This window comes from Hevea brasiliensis, chromosome 4 (genome assembly GCF_030052815.1).
Source record: "Hevea brasiliensis isolate MT/VB/25A 57/8 chromosome 4, ASM3005281v1, whole genome shotgun sequence".
In the NCBI taxonomy this organism is placed as follows: Eukaryota; Viridiplantae; Streptophyta; class Magnoliopsida; order Malpighiales; family Euphorbiaceae; genus Hevea; species Hevea brasiliensis.
In genome coordinates this window covers 16,416,853-16,435,456 of record NC_079496.1, presented here as the reverse complement: position 1 = coordinate 16,435,456, position 18,604 = coordinate 16,416,853, and the positions used below count along the sequence as shown (strand labels likewise).

Below are 18,604 nucleotides of genomic sequence, written 5' to 3'. Positions count from 1 at the left end.
CTCCACTTGCTCTTTTTTGAGGGTCATCTCATAGTCAATGAGATTTCGTAAGAGGTCATCAAGTTATACCTTGCTCAAGTCCTTGGAATCCTTTAGTGAAGTTACTTTGGGTAGCCACTCCTTAGGAAGATTTCTTAAAATCTTTTTTACTAGCTCCTCATTTATGAATGTCTTTTCAAGGGATTTAATTCCACCTATAATCTCCACAAATCTATCATACATCTCACTTATGGTTTCATCCGACTTCATCTTGAACAATTCATATTGATAGATGAGGGAATTCATCTTATTCTCCTTTACTTGACTAGTACCCTCATGAGTAACCACCAAGGCATCCCAAATTTCTTTTGCGGTAGACTTCATACATACTTTATTATATTCACTTCTACTTAATGCACAAAATAGAACATGAATAGCCTTATCATTTAAAGCCACTCTTCTTTTCTCTTGCTCACTCCATTCACCCTTAGGCTTAGCCACATGCACACCATCAATAATTTTAGTTGGGGTGAATGGCCCATTTTCTACAACATCTCACAAGTCAGCCCTTCTTATTTAAGAAAATAATACATCCTATTTTTCCAATACAAGAAGTCATTACTATCAAAGAAAGGAGGTCTTACCACTTATTGGCCTTCTTGTGCATTGAGGGTTGCCATTGATCTTTACTCCAAGATGATTAAATCTTGTAGAATGGAGACTAGCTCTGATACCACTTGTTGTCCCTTATAGCAACCCAAGAGGGGGGGGGGGGTGTGAATTGGGTTCTAATTGCAAAATTAAAGATTAAAAGAAATTTAAACACAAAGAAGATAAAAGAAAGAATGATAACACAAGAGATTTATAGAGGTTCAGCTATTCCAAGCCTAAGTCCTCTCCTTAAGGCCCTCCTTGAGAGTTAATTCCATTAAAATTCTTCTTTGGGTGAAGAATAAACCCATTATAATCACCACAAGAGCTGTCGAAGAATTCCACCAAAGTTTCCACTTTCGGTTGTCGAAGTTCCCACTTTTGACTACTGAATTACTCTTTGGACAAAATGGCTTTTAACACTCAAAAACTATGATTTAAAAAATGAACTTTGGCAGCCAAACTTTCCACTTTCGGCTGTCGAAGTGCTCTCTGAACAGAAAGTATCACAAGGGCACTTAGGCTTCGGAAATGCATTACTTTTTGACTGGAACTTGGATTTTCAATCCGTTTGAACCGTTGGAAAGCTAATTTGATAATTTTTCAATGAAAAAAACTTTCAAAAACAAATTTACATTTCTCAAATGTGAAAATTTCATTTTAGTCCCCCTTGATTAAGAAAAAGTTACAAGTAATGCACTAAGAAATTAAGAGTTTAAAAAACTCATAACTTTTTTATCCAAACTCGGATTTTTGATCCATTTGAACCATTGGAAAGCTAATTCAATGTATTTTGCAACTAAAATACTTTTCAAAATAAATTTTGTATATTTGAAAATTTTATTTAATTTTCCCTTGATAAAGAATTAGGTGAAAACTAAGTTGAACAAGATATTCTTAGTACCACCTAGACTTGAGCCAACACAATTAATTAAATGAGATTTACAAGATATAAAATAAATAAAAGTTATATTGTAGGGTCTCATAAATATTTGCTTCCTTATCTTGCTCTTCCTTAATCTTGATTTGAAGCAATTTAGTAATTTTGAGTTTAGGGCCTACAAACTCAATACAAATATTTTCAAAGTATATTAGTAACACACTAATTATTTATTATCATCAAAACATGAGTTAAGACACTTAGGTCCAACAAGAATATTAATTAGATTTGAGTTCATATTTGTTATGATGATTTTCACAGGTATCTTATTCGGTGTCATTCTTAATATTAAAAGGGACATATTAAGAAGTTAATAAATAAATTATTTTTTAAAAATCTATAATTTGAAATAAATAAAAAAGAATTAAACCTATTTTTGTGAGATGGAAGGTATGATTTATGTATGATTATGTATTGTTAAAATAAATTATAGTAAATCATATAAAAATAAAATTTTTATATAAGTGATAGCGAATGTCCCCTACATATTGCCTATAAGGTATATGATAAAATGCACTAGCCCGTGCAAATCATGGTGTTCTCTCGTCAAAAGCCCCAAATTCTTTTCCACCCGCCATGGGATTTATCCACTACTCCTACTCTGCCTAGACATGGTGGAACACTGGAATTCTCTTTGCGTCTTGGCAACAAAGAGTTTAAGGAGTACATGCGTGTACCATTCATCGATCGCCAATGAGAGTTTTCGCGTTCTTGGTTCTTGCAATGGTATAGTCTGCGTCTCTAAGTTATTTAACGGCAAACTCATCATCTGGAATCCTTCCATTAGGAAATCCATAACACTCCCCAACCCAGTTTCAGCAACTGGGTCTGCCTTGGTTTTGTCTTTCAGCTCCAATGATTGCAAAGTCCTGTGAATCGCTGATTACCCTTGTCCATTTAGCATTGAACGAGGACCTCCGGTTGTTGAGCTCTACTTTCTTAACGCGGATTCTTGGAAGAACATTCCTCATATTGCTCCCATTTACGAGTTTGGAGAGCATGGAATCGGGATTTTTGTAAATGGTGCATTGCATGGGATTGTGTTTCGTGGAATCAGCAGTTTGATCATGGTATTCGATGTAAAAGATGACGTCTTTGATGAGATTATGCTGCCGGAATGTCTGGTTAATGTTAGTGCTTATGACTTGTGTGTTAAGGTATTTGGGAAGTCATCAATTGCAGCTATTAGAAAATAAAATCGGCTTGATCCTTATCATTCGCGCATATGGGTGATGGAAGAGTATGGTGTAGTGGAATCGGGTGAATATAGTGACAGTGGGCAAACGCTGGAAAGGCTGTTCCACAGTGTTGGCGTTTAGTAACAATGGACAAGTCACAAGTGTTAATGGGATTTTCTCGCGGGCAGATAGCTTCACTTGACCTAAGGAGCCACCGACCTAAGAATTTTAAGAATCTTGTAAATCGCCAGACAATTAAATATTGTTTTGGTTCCAGCCATTTGGAGAGCCTAGCCTTGCTTGATAAAGGAAATGATGCAGGGGATGCAGTGGAACTGATACAGGTTGACCAAGTGATGCAAAGCGAAATAGGAGATCCAATTGATGCACTGTCTGGGCAGAAAACAATCAAGGAGTAGAAAAGTTAAGTACCTTCTGCCGTTCTTTTTTGATATTTGCTGTTTTGTTCTCTCTGTGTATGTAATTTTGCTCTATAACAATAGAAACTATGTACCGGCGTTTAATTTACAAGAGACAATGTCATGTATGTTAATGGATAAGGCAAATTTCAGTTGAATAATGCTTGACATATACAGTTGCACCATGTTTCACATCTTTTCTGCAACAATTCATTGAATAGAAAGATGTTCCATTTTTTGGTGAAGCAGTGGCCATAAAAATAGGTGGAAAATGGCTAAGCCTTTATCATCCTGAAGAAAAATCTTCTGATTTAATCAGCTTGAAGAATGGGCAGTAGAAATCCTCTACATGGTGCCATCAAAATCTCTGTCGAAATGTATTGTTGTATGAATTATGAGGTCATTCATTCTCTCTTTAGAAACACCCAACTTCATTATGCTGCCTCATTGGTTCTTGCAACAGCCTGGTCTTCCTCTTCAATAAAAGCTTACGTTATGGATACAAAACTAATTATCTGCTTATCAAAAAAATGGATGCAAAAATTAATCATACTTTGAAACCCCTAAATTCAAAAACCCTTTGAACTTCTACAGCCCAATGTCACTTCCTATTTCTATCAGGCCAGCTTTAATTCTAGTGCTGGACTTAGCATTTCCCTTTTTGATACACACAAATGTCATAGAAATATAGCCAAAGAGTCCCTCTGGTTGAGGCTGGGCACCATTTTTTTATAATTGATTCTTGGAAGAGTATTATTAAATATTGTGCCCAATTATGTGATAATGATGCCTTGCATTGGATTTCATGTCAAAAGAGGAAGGATGCTGAGTTAATGCATTTTGTTTTGGTGTTTGATGTGAGATATGAGGTCTTACACAAGGTTGCCTCATCAGAATGTTTAATAGATGATAATCCACTAGAATTGTCTGCTGATGTGTTTAGAGAGTCATCAATCACAGTTATCAAGAAAGACTGTTTTATTTCTGGTCAACATGTCAATGACAGAGTCAGATTAGTAAGACCATGGATGAAATTGTTGAGGCTGAATGGAGAAAAATCACCAGTGTTGAGGATTGGAGAAGTGTTAATAGAATTGAATGGTGCTCTCAGTCTCACTTGACATGGACATCCTACAGATCATGGATCTTAGAACCCAAGAAGTCTTGGATATTCTTTTGTTGACACATATGTAATAACTTAACAAAGAAAATGATGAGGGTTATTAGAGATGCAAATGATGTAAACAGTGCACTTGATGAACTTTGTGATTAAAATCCAAGTAAAATTGACAGAAGAACAAAATGTATTCAGCTATTATTTCACTACTTTTCTCTCTCACTTTTTTTTTTAAATTTTTTTTCATTTTGTTTTCTATATGCTAATGAATACATTTACTGTAAGGTAAGTATAGCTTTGTGCCTTTGTCCAACCTCCCTTGGTGTGGTCACTGGGGTCACCTAGCCAGTTAGTCTCTGGTGTACAATATCTCCATAGTGTCTTTTTTTAGGTATCTCTGTTCTTTTAAAATGTTATTTTGCACATTTCTTCATTTGTTCAATTATTTATAAGAAACACATCAATCTCTTTTTCCGATTCTTGCAGACTCCATGGATCCATATAAGTTGATGGGTTATGAGAGTATGAAGCTCTCATTTTGACTTTGCAGTGGAGGCAACTCGGTCTTTTTGCATTATGTTTAGTTTTGTATTACTTTAGCATGATAAGTACGTAGGCACCATCTAAAACAAGCGCTATTTAAGTTATGTCAATTGCATATTCCAAAAGGTTGAAGTTTTTTATGATGCTAGTAAGGTCCTTCGAGTTTATGTAGCTCGACCAAACAAATATTATGCTCTTCCCACTTCACTACAGGAAATCAGAAGCAAGCGAGAGACACTGCTAGTATGACTCTGGTCTTGGAGAAGTAAGGAAATGTAAATTATGATGTTGAAAAAGTTACGCCCACAATTTTAAACTGCAATTAGATTCTTGTGCTTATCCTGGATGGATTTTATTGATTTTGCTGCATGCTCTGTTCTGTACTGTTTATTATGTGTGCAGGAAGAGGTTCTCTTGAATGCTGCTGCCTCTGGTAAAGTTATCTTCAAATATTATTTGTTCTTTTTCGGAAAGGGAGAAAAAAAAAAGGGTATGACAATGGATAAACGGCAAGAAGAAGAAAGAAAGAAAAAAGATAAATCCATATCAACGGTATCATGTTCTAATATCCCTTTCTTATAATACCTTTCAGAAAATTACAAATACTTCTTTGAGGATTGTCTTAATAATATATTGTAAGTTTCATTTTTATTATTTTTATTCTTATTTTAACATAAATAGCATAACATTGGACAAGATAGGCAAGTACAACATGCATCAATGTGATCATGGGTTTAGTTAATTGGACTGCTTGGAATTTCTTTCAAAATCTAACCATAAATATTTGTTAAGTGTGTGTTGGTTGAGTGTGTTATTATATTGTGTTATTATTTTCCACTACGAAACTTCCTTTTACATGCCATTGACAAGGATGTACAATGTGTACGCACTAGTCACTAGCATTAAAATATCGAAAGTTGACTTGAAATCCATGAGCAGAATTTTAGGTTTCTTGCGCGTTAAGCACCCATCTAAAATCCATTTGTGATTTGACCATAGATTAGAGAGCAAAGCTTGCCTTTCACCAGTCTCTCTACGTTTCTTTCCTTTCTCAAGTCTTTGCATCATTTTCCTCATACCCATTTCCAAAATCTTGAATAAAAAAATGTCAGATTATTTGCCTCAGGAAGTGCTATTAGATATCTTTCACAGGCTCCCTAACCAGTCCATTGGAAGATGCATGTGCGTCTGCAAGTATTGGCTTTCCCTCGTAAAGAATCCTTTTTTTGTTTCCTCCCACCTTCACCAAACCATTCCGTCGAAGAATGATTCCCTGTTCCTGCTTAAGCTCTGCTCGAAGCAAACACTCAAAGTTCAGTATTCTCTGCACTTTGACAATCAAGAATTCAGCGAGTACAAGCGGCTGGGAGTCCCTTTCAAGCATGACAATCGATCTTTCTCTGTCGTTGGCTCTTCCAATGGGTTAGTTTGCCTCATGCACAATCTCTATACCTACAACTACACCTTCGTCTTGTGGAATCCCCTGATTCGAAAATCTTTAGCACTTCCTAAGCCTAACGTCACATTTGAGAGTCATGGTGCATTTGAGGCTTTGGTGGGTTGTGGGTTTGATTCTTGCAGTAAAGACTATAAAGTTCTGAGAGTTGTGCGCCTTCTTGAATATGAAAAAGAGAATGAAGAGGATGAGGAATTAGCAATTGAGGTTGAGATTTTCTCACTCAACAGGAATTCTTGGAGGAATATTACCGATATAGCACCCCAGTATGATATTGTTGAGCGAGGTTCACAAGCTTTTGTGAATGGAACAGTGCACTGGATTGCAACAAAGAGAAGTAGAACCGGTGAATCTAACAATTTGGTTTTGGGACTTGATCTGGGTCATGAAAATTTTCATGAGCTAATGTTGCCTGAATCTTTGGCTAATGAAAATTTTCATGAGCTAATGTTGCCTGAATCTTTGGCTAATGAAAATCCAATGTTTTGTACTGTTTTCAAGTATATGGATTCAACAATTGGTGGTGTTATGAGGAATTATGTTAACTTTTCTGACAGTGATATATGGGTGATGAAAAAGTATGGTGTCACAGAGTCATGGACAAAGATACTAACTTTTGGCAGATATGAGGGTGGTGTTCCAAGGGCACTGGGCTTCAGGAGGAATGGTGATGTGCTTTTTGAACTATTTCATGGGGGAGATAATTTCAGTTGACCCAGAAAGCTTACAGATTGAAGAACTCAGAATTCATTCAGCTTCTGGTTATTCTTTTGTAGACACGTTTATAGAGAGCCTAGTCTTGCTTGAGCTTTGACCAGCCTAGAGATGCAAATGAGGCAAGTGACTTAAGTCTGAGATAAAACAAGGCAGAATAAAGGTCATTCATAGTTAATTCTTCTCCTTTTTCCTTCATTAGAAAAAGGTTTATTTTCTCTCTTTCTGGAATCCTCTATGGATTGCAATTAGCGTTTTGGTGTTTTTTTTTTTTTTTTTAAATGTTGTTGTGGTGTGTTCATTAGAAAGAAAAGGGAGTTTGGAGGGAGAGCATGTGAGGAGAGAGATTGAGGAAAGAGGGAGAGAAAGAGGGAGTCGAAAGGAGAAGAAAGAATGTGGGCCAAAGTGTAAAAGAGGTAAGTTTATTTTATTATTTATAATTTAAGTAGACATCGCCATTTCAGTCTTTGATTGGAGTTATTGATAATTGATATTGAAAAGTTTTGTGATACAAATTAAATACGAGAGACTAGATCATTATGACTCTTGGATTTGAGAGACCGAGGTAAAATTAGGCCGAATACAAATTAGATGATTTTGGCGTTTTTGCAATTGCCATTGCAAGCAGCTCCTGACACCGGTAAAGGTTAACAAAATACTGCCCAAATACTACCAAGTTACTCTGCCTCACTGAGTATGTATACTCCACTAATTCCCTTAAATTTCGGCAATAATGTCTTACTATACAACGGTGATTTCATGTAAGATATTTTTTATAAAATGACAATCTAATAAGGATTAAACATATATATATATAGGTGGGCCCTTGAAAATTATAACCGTCAAGTAACTACTTAGCAATTTCTTTATTTTCAAAATTGAGTAACTATTTTTATTTACTTGTAATTTATTTACTTGTTTGCCATTCTATGTGGATTTGCCTTTTTTTTTTTTTTTGTTACAAAAGAGATTAAAACAAACAATTAAACAGATCTAAAGTAAGCAACACCCACAAGATCATGGATAAGCCATGGAACCAAATCTGCAGGAGGAGTATCCAACACTTCAACACCAAAATCATGAGTATGAAGATGCTTTGCTAACCAATCTGCAGCGTAATTTGCCTCACGCAACACATGAGAGAAAGTAACCTTCCAATCAGGAGTTAAAAGGAATTGAATTGCAGAAACAACTGATAAAACAGCACCTGGAGGCTGAAGAACTACCGCAAAAATTTGCACAGCAATAAGATTATCGCTCTCAATAATTAAATCCTTTAGCCCAAGACTTTTGGCAGGCTTCATACCTTTAAGGATAAACCATAATTCAGCCCCCAAAACTGAAGTCTTCCCAAACACAACCTTGAACCCCTTAATCCATTGGCCATTCGAGTCTCGAATAAGCCCTCCGCCACAAGCTATACCACCCGAATTTGGAAGAGAACCATCAGTATTTAATTTAAACATGTTATCAGGGGGACAAGTCCAACTCATGATCGTTATTGTCTTCATACATGAATCAATTTTTCTGGGTAAACGAGATACCGCAGAATACCAATCTTGTGCTTTGCAAGTCATGACATGAATCATAGAGTCAAGGCTCAAATCATTCTCCCCAAACAAAGAACAATTTTGCCTACCCCATATAGACCAACATATGAAGCCAAAAAGAAAAGGCCAGTGCATATTCTGCACTTCACGATCATATTTACTCAAATTTTGAATAACCCAGTTCCGGAGATCAGTATTTGAAGAGTAGAACTCAGCCCAGTCATTCCTCGGAACAAAGTGCTTCCAAATATAAGAAGCCACAACACAATCTCTCAAAACATGAAGCCCCAATTCCACCATCGACAAACAAATATCACAAGAATCCACCACACATAAATGCCTTCGAAGTCTCTCATGATTTGTTAATAAGCGATCATTAATTGCTAGCCATAAGATATACTTGATTCTCTCCGGACCCTTCCACTTCCAAACCCAATGCCAGTTACTGTCATTAGAGAACTCAATATTCCCCAAAAGGTGTTGATAAGCGGATTTAATTGTAAACTGGCCTAAACTTGAAGATGCCCAAAAAAGTGAGTCTTCCACCTGAGAAGACAAAGGAGGAGGAATGGCTGTAAAATAGAGAATACTAGAGGCTGGCAGGAACTGACCAAACTTTCCCCAATCCCACTGACCTGCAGTTGTAACATAGCTAGCAACAGTCTCATTCAACAAATCCTCAAGGATTGGTTGAATGGCAATTCGTTGAAGAATTAATCCATCAGGCAGCTAGGCATCCAACCAAAATCTAGCCAATCTGCCATTGCCTAAAGACCAACACACCCCATTATGAAATGAAGACCATATCCAAACTATATTCCTCCACAAATTTGAACAGTTATAAGCTCGCAAACATTGAGGAAGATGATCATCACCCACCTTATACTTTGACCTGATGACTTGGACCCATAAAGCATGAGGATTTGTGGAAATTTCCCATGCTAACTTCAATAAGAAAGCATTATTAAGCATTGAGAGATTGCAGAAACCCAGGCCTCCCATTTCTTTGGGAAGTTGAACACGCTCCCAACTCACCAAAGCTATCTTATTTTTGTCGACAGAAGCACCCCAGATAAATTGGTAGCATAATTTATCTACTTCATGACACACAGCTTATGGAATGCAAGCAGTCTGCATGCTGTAAATAGGAATTGCTGCAAGCACCGAATGAGCTAAAGTCACCCGACCCGCAAGAGATAATTTTTTAACATCCCAGCTGTTTAACTTCTTTCTGAACTTGTCCACAATGTATTGATAAGTGGCCTTAGTAACTCGAGAGTGAAGAAGAGGGACTCCAAGATACCTCCCTAAATCATCTATTTCTCTTACACCAAGCATGTTACACAAGTTGCGTCGAAGACTGTTACTCACATTCTTAGAAAAAAAATATGAGTTTTTGAATAATTTACTTTTTGACCAGAGCTAAGACAAAAACTCTCCAGAACCTGACGAATAACATGCACTTGATCTACCGAGGCCTCAAAGAAATGTAATAAGATCATCAAGAAAAACAAATGAGACAAAGAAGGACCCCCTTTATTAAGAAAAATTGGGCGCCAGGAGTGGTCCCCAGTAGCCTCCAAAATGCCATGAGCTAATCTTTCCATGCATAGAACAAAAAGGTAAGGAGATAGGGGATCCCCTTGTCTCAACCCTCTGGAAGCAGAAAAACTATCTATTAAACCCCCATTCCACACAACCCTCATCTCCGCACTAGAAATACATCTCATGACTGTTTTAACAAAAGAACTAGGAAGGCCCACATCTAACAAGGTATCTCTAAGAAACTCCCATCTGATTCTGTCATAAGCTTTTTCAAGATCAACCTTCAGCGCCATGTAACCAATTCTCCCCTTTTTTAATCACATTGAGTGTATAACCTCCTGAGCGATGATAATATTATCTGTAATTTTACAACCAGGCACAAAACTAGTCTGGTTAGGCCCCACAATCATAGGCAGAAACTTCTTCAATCTATTAGCCAATACCTTTGTGATAATCTTATAAATAACAGAACAAAGACTAATGGGCCGAAATTCACTAATCACTTTTGGCTCAGGAACTTTAGGAATCAAAGTGATAAGAATACTATTTAGAGCAGCACCCAACTGACCTCCTCTTAGAACTCAGCGGACTTCCTCACAAACCTGCTCCCCAATCAAAGGCCATTGATTCTAGAAAAAGCCTGCATGAAACCCATCCAATCCTGGAGCCTTCCACGGTTTCATCTCAAATAGAGCTGCACGAATTTCATTATCAGTTGCTAATCGACACAGTTGTGTGAGAGCATCATCTGGACATCTTGGGAATTTTCCTTGTAAATGATAAACTGGCGCAAGAGGATTTTCCTCCTTATATAAATTTTTATAAAAATCACAGACCATCCCCTTCAAAACACTTTGATCCTCTATCCAATTCCCTTGATCATCCTTCAAAAACTCAATACGATTCCTTTTCCTCCTTGAAATAGTTTTGGCGTGAAAATACGATGTATTCTTATCTCCCCATTGTAATCAATCCGCCTGAGACTTTTGAAACCAGATTAATTCTTCCCGATAGCGAATAGTATCCAGCTCTCTTCTTAGCTGCATCTCTAACTTCTGCAAAAAGTGAGACTGTCGATTCTCCAGATAATGTTGAATGCCATCAATGCGAGCTATCAACTGTCTTTTCTGCTTATAAACATTCCCAAAAACATGAAAGTTCCAATCCTTTAGATCCACTGTTAAGCCACCAAGGGAAGACATCAGATCAGAGCTCCTACTCCACTTATCAAGCATGAACTGACCAAATAATTCGTGAGTCATCCAAGCTGCTTGAAACTTAAAAGGTCTATCTGAAGTGTGAGATGCTCCTAGCATATTAAGCTGGACCAAAATAGGTCTGTGATCCGAATAAAGACGAGGAAGATGAAAGACGCTAGCTTCCTTAAATCGAAGACACAAATCCTCATTACACAGAGCCCTATCCAAGCGCCCAAATAAACATCGCCGCTGCCATGTAAATTTTGGACCACGAAATCCATGATCAATGACATCATTAGCTTCAAACCATTGCACAAAGTCTTTATCAATGCTAGACCGATGCATAGCTCCCCCTCTTTTTTCATCAGCAGTAAGCAAAGCATTATAATCACCAGCAGCTAACCAAGGAACTTGAGATTGATCACAAATCCTATGAAGTTTCTGCCATAAACGTCTCCTATGCATCAACGAGGGACTACCATACACAGCCGTAAAATGCATTAGCAAGGACCCATTTTCCACAACAGACGCATGGATATATTGTTTATCATTTTCTAAAATTGTCACTGACCATTCCTTATTCCAAAGTAACCAGATGCCTCCTAAAAAACCATTCACCTTAACCCGATGAGAATGTAGAACACTCAATTTTTTAATCACGTCATCTGCTCTTCTTCCACTAATATGCGATTCGAGAACTGCAATCAGGCTAGGCTTATGACACGCCATAATCATTCGAAGTACGCGAGTAAATTTGGGACTAGCTGCTTCCTGACAATTCCACACCAAAATAGACATGATGCAAAAAAAGAAAGAAAAATAGCCCCATCTTAATCCCGCAAGTAGGGATCCCCAAACTCTTCATCATCCTTATCATCCTCTTCCTCATCTCCTTCCTTTTCCCTATTCTCACCAACTATCTCATCTTCTTCTCCATTAATATTTTCCTCGTCATCAACAGTTGATGCATAAGCAGGATTGTCAATAGGAACAAATCCTTCTTTTAAGACATTCTCATGAAATGCCGCTACAAGAAAAGGAACAACCTGCGTAGATGTCCCTTCCTTTTCAACTTTATCAGGCGGTCTACTATGTAATTCTGCTACTTGGGCTGATTTCTCCTTACCCACCGAATCAACATGTGGGCCAGAAGAACGGCCAGCAACATCTCGACCCACAGGAGACGCAATCCTCACAACAGAATGATTTTTTGGGTCCAAACCAGATTGCATACCTTCCACATCATCAACGCCACGTTTCATAATTCTTTGTGGCAAATCAATCGCCTTAGCCCTTCTTGAACCACATGACTTTTTAGGTTTGGAAGATAAGTCAACTTTTTTATTTCTGCATAAATCAGGGGTACCAAAATCTTGAAACAATTCCTGATTTGAACTACCCCCATTACTAGCATCATTCCTTATGGAAATTCCTTTAGATAAGACATGTGCCTTTAAAGTCTTGCCAAATGATTGCTTCTGAACAAAGTCGTTGGCCCCTCGAGAGTTATTATGCATGGTATCTTCATTGATTTTCACATCATGAATATTCGATAAAACATTAAAACGGCCTCCATCAGTTCCAAAAACTTCGCTTCTGTTACGTGGAGCACGGCGAGATTTGCGCTCGACAACCATCCATGGCCCAAACTTCTCAGCCTCAACCGTCTTCCCCATCTCAGGTACCGGCTCAACGGACGTCTCCTCCACCTTAGGAATAACATTCTTATATGGACATAAAATATCTCGATGACCAACTCGTCCACAGGAGAAACAAATCGAGGGCAAGCATTCATACTCAAGCTTATGAATCTTCCCATTAATTCGAATTTGAGATATTAAAGAATTCCTAAGGTCCACCAAAACTGTAATGCGAGCAAACTTGCCTCGAACTGCATCCCCCGTATTATAATCAATTTTTACTACTCTACCAATCGCTGATCCAATAACTCTTAGTACCTTTTTATCATACAGATGAAGTGCCAAGTAGGGGAGAGCAGTTTTCGGTTTAAACCAAAAAACCGAACCGAACCGATTGAATTCGGTTCAATTGGTTCGGTTTTAAAATTCAATCGGTTCGATTCGGTTTATAATTTTAATAATTTCGGTTAATCGGTTCGGTTCGGTTATTTTCATAAAAAATTAAAAAAACCGAACCGAACCGAAATTATTAATACATATAGGAAATCAAAAAAATCGAACCGAATCGAAATCAAAGAAAATCGAACCGAACCTTAAGATTTTTGAGTTTTGATTTCTAATTTTTTTCGTTTTTATGTTTTTATTATTTAGATTTAATGTTAAAATATAAAATTTTATAAATTTTGATTTGATCGGTTTAAAATCGAACCGAATCGATATTTATCGGTTTGATTCGGTTCGGTTTTCTCTTATCAATTGGTTCGGTTCGATTTTTAAAATTTTTTATTTTCTATTTTATCGGTTCGGTTCGGTTCCGAACCGACCGTTTGCACACCCCTAGTGCCAAGCTTGGAATCCGAACCCAAACAATGGCTGAATCAATAGCAGTTTTCATTGCATCAAAATCCTGTGTCCAAGGTTTGACTACCAAGTAGCTCCCATTTATGATCCAAGGACCATCCAGCAAAGCTCTATGATACTCTTCTTCACAAGAAAATTTAATAAAAAAATAGTCATTGCCCAAGTCAACAGTCTTGGCATCACGAGCATTCCACATCGCAAAAACTCTGTTACAGAGTGCCTTATAGCCAAGCTTTTTGCCCATTAGCCTGACCGCTACAACCTTACTCCATTTCTGCGCCAGCTTAGTTTGTAAAGAAAAAGAGATTTTAATGTCAGGAATGTCTCGTGAAAGATCAATGGTGATATCCCCATCGCCAATCTCAAAATCGTCCTCCACATTCCCATCTTCCATCAATGAATCCGTTTCCATACCAGCAACAAGTTTGTCACTAAATGACACTTGCGGAGTCGAAGAATCTTCATTCTCCTTTCTTTGTTTAACCTTCTTCGTGGCCCTGTCCTCATCATCATTCCCATGTTCATGCACACTCCCTGCGAGAGGATCGACCTCCATCTCTTTCAAACCCCGATTGTTACTGTTTTTTATGCAGTGCTCTTTGGACTTGCCTATTTAAAATCACTGAGGTAAGATAAAATTTTTCCTTAACTTAATGTGAATAATCTCGTCCATTGGATTACATTAAGAAAAATGTAACTTAAATGGTGTTTATTTTATTAAATTAATCAAATTAGCTTATAAGTATTAAATAGGTTGACTTGTTTATTTATAATAATATTTAAATTTATAAGTTGAGCTTATAAATTAAAAAAAATAAATTGAAGATTCAATTTTTTTTTATTTTGATTCTTATAAACTAATTTGACTAAGCATTTTATTATATTATCCTTATTTAATTTTCAAAATTTTATCATAAATTTATCATTTTAATAATAAATATGATAATAACCTATTTTTTAATTACATATAAGTACTTTAAGTAAATATATATTCGTGTTTAAAATTTTAAATACTTATAATCTCAAATTATTTTCATAATACCCTATTAATTTTAGCCTTTGATATGGCTATTTGGGATTTCTAGAAAAATCTCATTACCATTGTTAGAGTATTTTACCTAGTGGTGAAAGATTTGACACAAATCACTCTTTCATGCAATGAAATAAAAACAAGAGAAATTTATGAAACATATTTGAAATATTAAAAAATAGCGATCTTCGAAAATACATAATTTTAGCTGTTCTTTATATTAAAGAGAGTAAGATAGAGAAAAAAATGTGTACCAAAAGTCCTAGCTATTTAAAAAATATATATGTTTTATATAAAAATATTTTTTTATTATTTGATTATAATGTCAAATTAATAATATTTGTTTTTATATTTTAATAAGATTATTAATTTTTAAAAAATAAAAAATGACTTTTAAAAAAAATATTTTCTTTAAAAATAATTTAATTTTTTTATTAAAAAAATTCAATCTATTAATTTTTTTAAATATCTCAAATATTAAAAACTATATAAAGTATTTTAAAAAATATATTTTTTATAAAATAAATAGAGGCTTGATCATATTTTTACATAAGCTAGTGCTTGCACAGAAAATCAGAGTATCTATAATAAAATCAAAAGTACCCTATCTTAAATTCAAGGATTTATCTAGGTCTCTTAACATTTGATTTGGTTTTTTAACTTATTGAGAATAAAATGGCAAAGATATAATTAAGAGTTTAAATTTGATTATTTTACGTTTCATGGCATATTGACACTTCATCTATTGCTAAATCAAGTAATATAAAATTTTTTTTGATATAAAAAAAATTTAAATAAAGGAGCCTTCCTAATCTAACTTTAACATAATTATTGATATAAACACAATTGATTGTCTTTGTCATTAGTGCTAATTAGTTTTTTTTTCTTTATCAAAAGTAAAGAAATACATGCATATAAGTCGGTGATAAAATTGAACTGTTATTAAAATTTAAAATTAAAATAATTTTAATAGAGTTTTTAGCTCTATATAACATATATATGTACTCTTTATATTCAATGTAGGATTTCAAAGGATCAGTCCGAATTATCACTGGGCATACCCCACTTGAGACCTCAATCTATGGGGTGAAGATTGATATCTCAATCTATGGGGTGAAGACGCATGCTGATACAAACTTTTTTTTATAGTTTTTTAAGTTAAAAAATATTTGTACACTAATAAATGACAAGACTAGATCGTTGTTAAAATTATAATAATTTTAATAATTTTTAATCCTATTTATGTTGGGAATCCCACGTCAAAAAAATATAAAGTAAAAAGGTAATATATAAGTAATTGAGTTGTAACATTAAATTGATTAGTCATTTTGATGTGTAAAATTATTTAATCACTTATATATATGCATGAATTAAAATATATTAATACGTAATTTAAATTTAACGTGTTATTAAAATTTAGATTAAATTGTGATTTTCAGCTATCTAAAAAGTTATATAATTAGATATGTATTAAGTTAAAATATTAATAAATTGTTAAATATTTATTATTTTATAAATAATTAAATTATAATATTAAATTAATTAATTATTTTAATATATAAAACACTTTAATTATTCATGTTAAATGTAAAATCTCTAAATATCATTATAAATACTTAGTAATTGATGATGTTTTTGTACGTGTCATCTCTTTTTTTTAATTTTTTTTTAGAAAAAAATATTTTTTTTAAATAATAATAATAATAATAATAATAATAGGCTCTTTAAAAGCCACCATAATCAATTAGAATTGTAATAGGTTGGACAGTAAAAAAAAAATTTTGCATCAAAATTTACTGTTTCACCTCAAGCAAAAACTCGATTAAGGGTTGGGTTAATCATTGCAATGGATGTAGTGATTAGGTGCGTGGGAATTTTTTTGAGTATCAAGGGATCTAGTCTAAATCAAGAGTACAATGCAAAAGCTCTCGAACAGAGAGACGTAGGCTGACTTACAAGTACAGACCAGAATATCTTGATTCAAATCGAAAATTTAATTTCTGAAAAAAAATATTTAATTTAATTTTCCAATTTAAATGATTCAATTTGATTAATTATTTTAAAAAAATTTAATTATTCAATTATTGCAAAAAAATAATAATAATAATCAATTAATTTGGTTGCATACGGTTGAATTGTTGAAATATCAGCTTGGTTTCTAGTTACCAATTAATTTGATTTTGTGTTCTGCTTTTGGGATTGAAAAACTGTTGTGAAGTGCTCTCTTTCTTTCTCTTGTGAGGCATGTTGAATCCTTTGGTTTTTTATGTTGGGAAGTAAGACGGATAATATGAACTATTTAGCCCTCAAATCAGGATTCTGATTTCTGGAACTTAATGAAAAGATTATTCTATAAAAGCTAGGACCATAAGCTTTCGTGATCATTCAAACCTCAGCATCTCTAATGTATGATATAAATTTCAAGTTTAATGCGAGAGATCGAATGTGAAGTTTGAAACAACCAAGCAAAGAAAATCATTGCATCCAAGAACGTTGGTTTGCCCCTTCAAATCTTAGCTTTTGGCACAAGTGACCAAATGATGCAAGTGATGTGTATAATTCAATTATGGTTGGCGATGGGAGGTTTGCAAGTGAGGATCTTTCTGTTTTCATCCAAGTCATTCATAAAAATTTTTATGTATTTCTTAAGTAACCAATCTACCATCTGCTGCTTCCTTTATCCTCAAAATACCAACAGTCTGCGTACTACATAAGTTTTCAGGAGAGAAGGAACTACATAACCAGCTATATTAAGCTTCAGAACAAACCACTGAGTTCAGTTCAGTTGTATGGGCTAATGAAGATATTTAAAACCAGCCCGATAATTGAATTGATGAGTGAAAAAGTTTTAAGGTTTAAAATTTAATCGGGTAGAATTGAGATTTAATTAATATTTTATTAAATATATATTAATTATATATTTTAAAATTAATAATTTTTTAAAAACAATTATAATGCATTGTCATTACCATTAATTTGATATATTATATAAATAATTATTGAAATAAAATTAATTACATTTTTTAAGTGTAATTAATTAAAATAAAATAAATTTAATAATAATAATAATAATAATAATAATAATAATAATAATAAATGCTTAAAATAAAATTTCCATAATAATAAAGCTATTGATATCAATAAAAAAACAAAGTTTGTTGTATAAAATAATTCAATAATTTAAGTTAATATATTAATAAAATAAATTATTGACATAATTATTTATTCATATCATAATTTTAAAAATTATTTAAAATTTATTTTTCCTTTCAATTATATAAATGTAAAAATATATAATGAAATTAAAGCACACTTGGATATCTTATTATTTTATAATTTTTTAAAGAGATTTATAATTTCATTTCTATACTTTGTCATTATTTACAAGTCAATCTTTGCATTTTCAAAAACTCATTAAAATGTTCGTATACTTTGCCTTTATTAACTAAATGGTCCTTTTATCTATTTTCCATCCTCTTTTCCGTCTAAAAGGAGAGAGAAAATTTTTAACCCTTCCCCCAATTTTCCATTCCCTAACCCTCTCCCACTAAAATGAAAAGGCAAGGACTATAAAATTGGTAAAAAAAAATAAATAAATATAAGGACTTAACAATTATGAAAATGAAAATATAAGGACGAAAGAGTCATTTTCTCGAAATAAATGTAAAAGGGAATTCTCGCAGAAACTATGATGCTTACCAAAAAAATGATTGAAATGCTCTGCTATTCAGCTCATGTGAACGATAGCAATCCAATACACAGAACCACACACCATGCCCTGG

General features: G+C 34.1%; 2 protein-coding genes across 2 annotated transcripts; one reads left to right on the top strand and one right to left on the bottom strand.

Annotated features, from left to right (window-relative positions):
* The first annotated feature begins 2,002 nt into the window (after positions 1 to 2,002).
* LOC110667914 (F-box protein At3g07870) lies at positions 2,003 to 7,447 on the top strand. Its single transcript, XM_021828912.2, is given in 4 exon segments — positions 2,003 to 3,171; positions 4,771 to 6,976; positions 6,978 to 7,094; positions 7,096 to 7,447. Coding segments are annotated over 3 exon segments (1,209 nt in total). The 5' UTR covers positions 2,003 to 3,171; positions 4,771 to 5,932; the 3' UTR covers positions 7,144 to 7,447.
* Positions 7,448 to 11,060: 3,613 nt separating this feature from the next.
* LOC131179409 (uncharacterized) lies at positions 11,061 to 12,020 on the bottom strand. Its single transcript, XM_058146249.1, has one exon. It carries the CDS (start codon positions 12,018 to 12,020, stop codon positions 11,061 to 11,063), a length of 960 nt encoding a protein of 319 aa, XP_058002232.1.
* Positions 12,021 to 18,604: the final 6,584 nt, after the last annotated feature.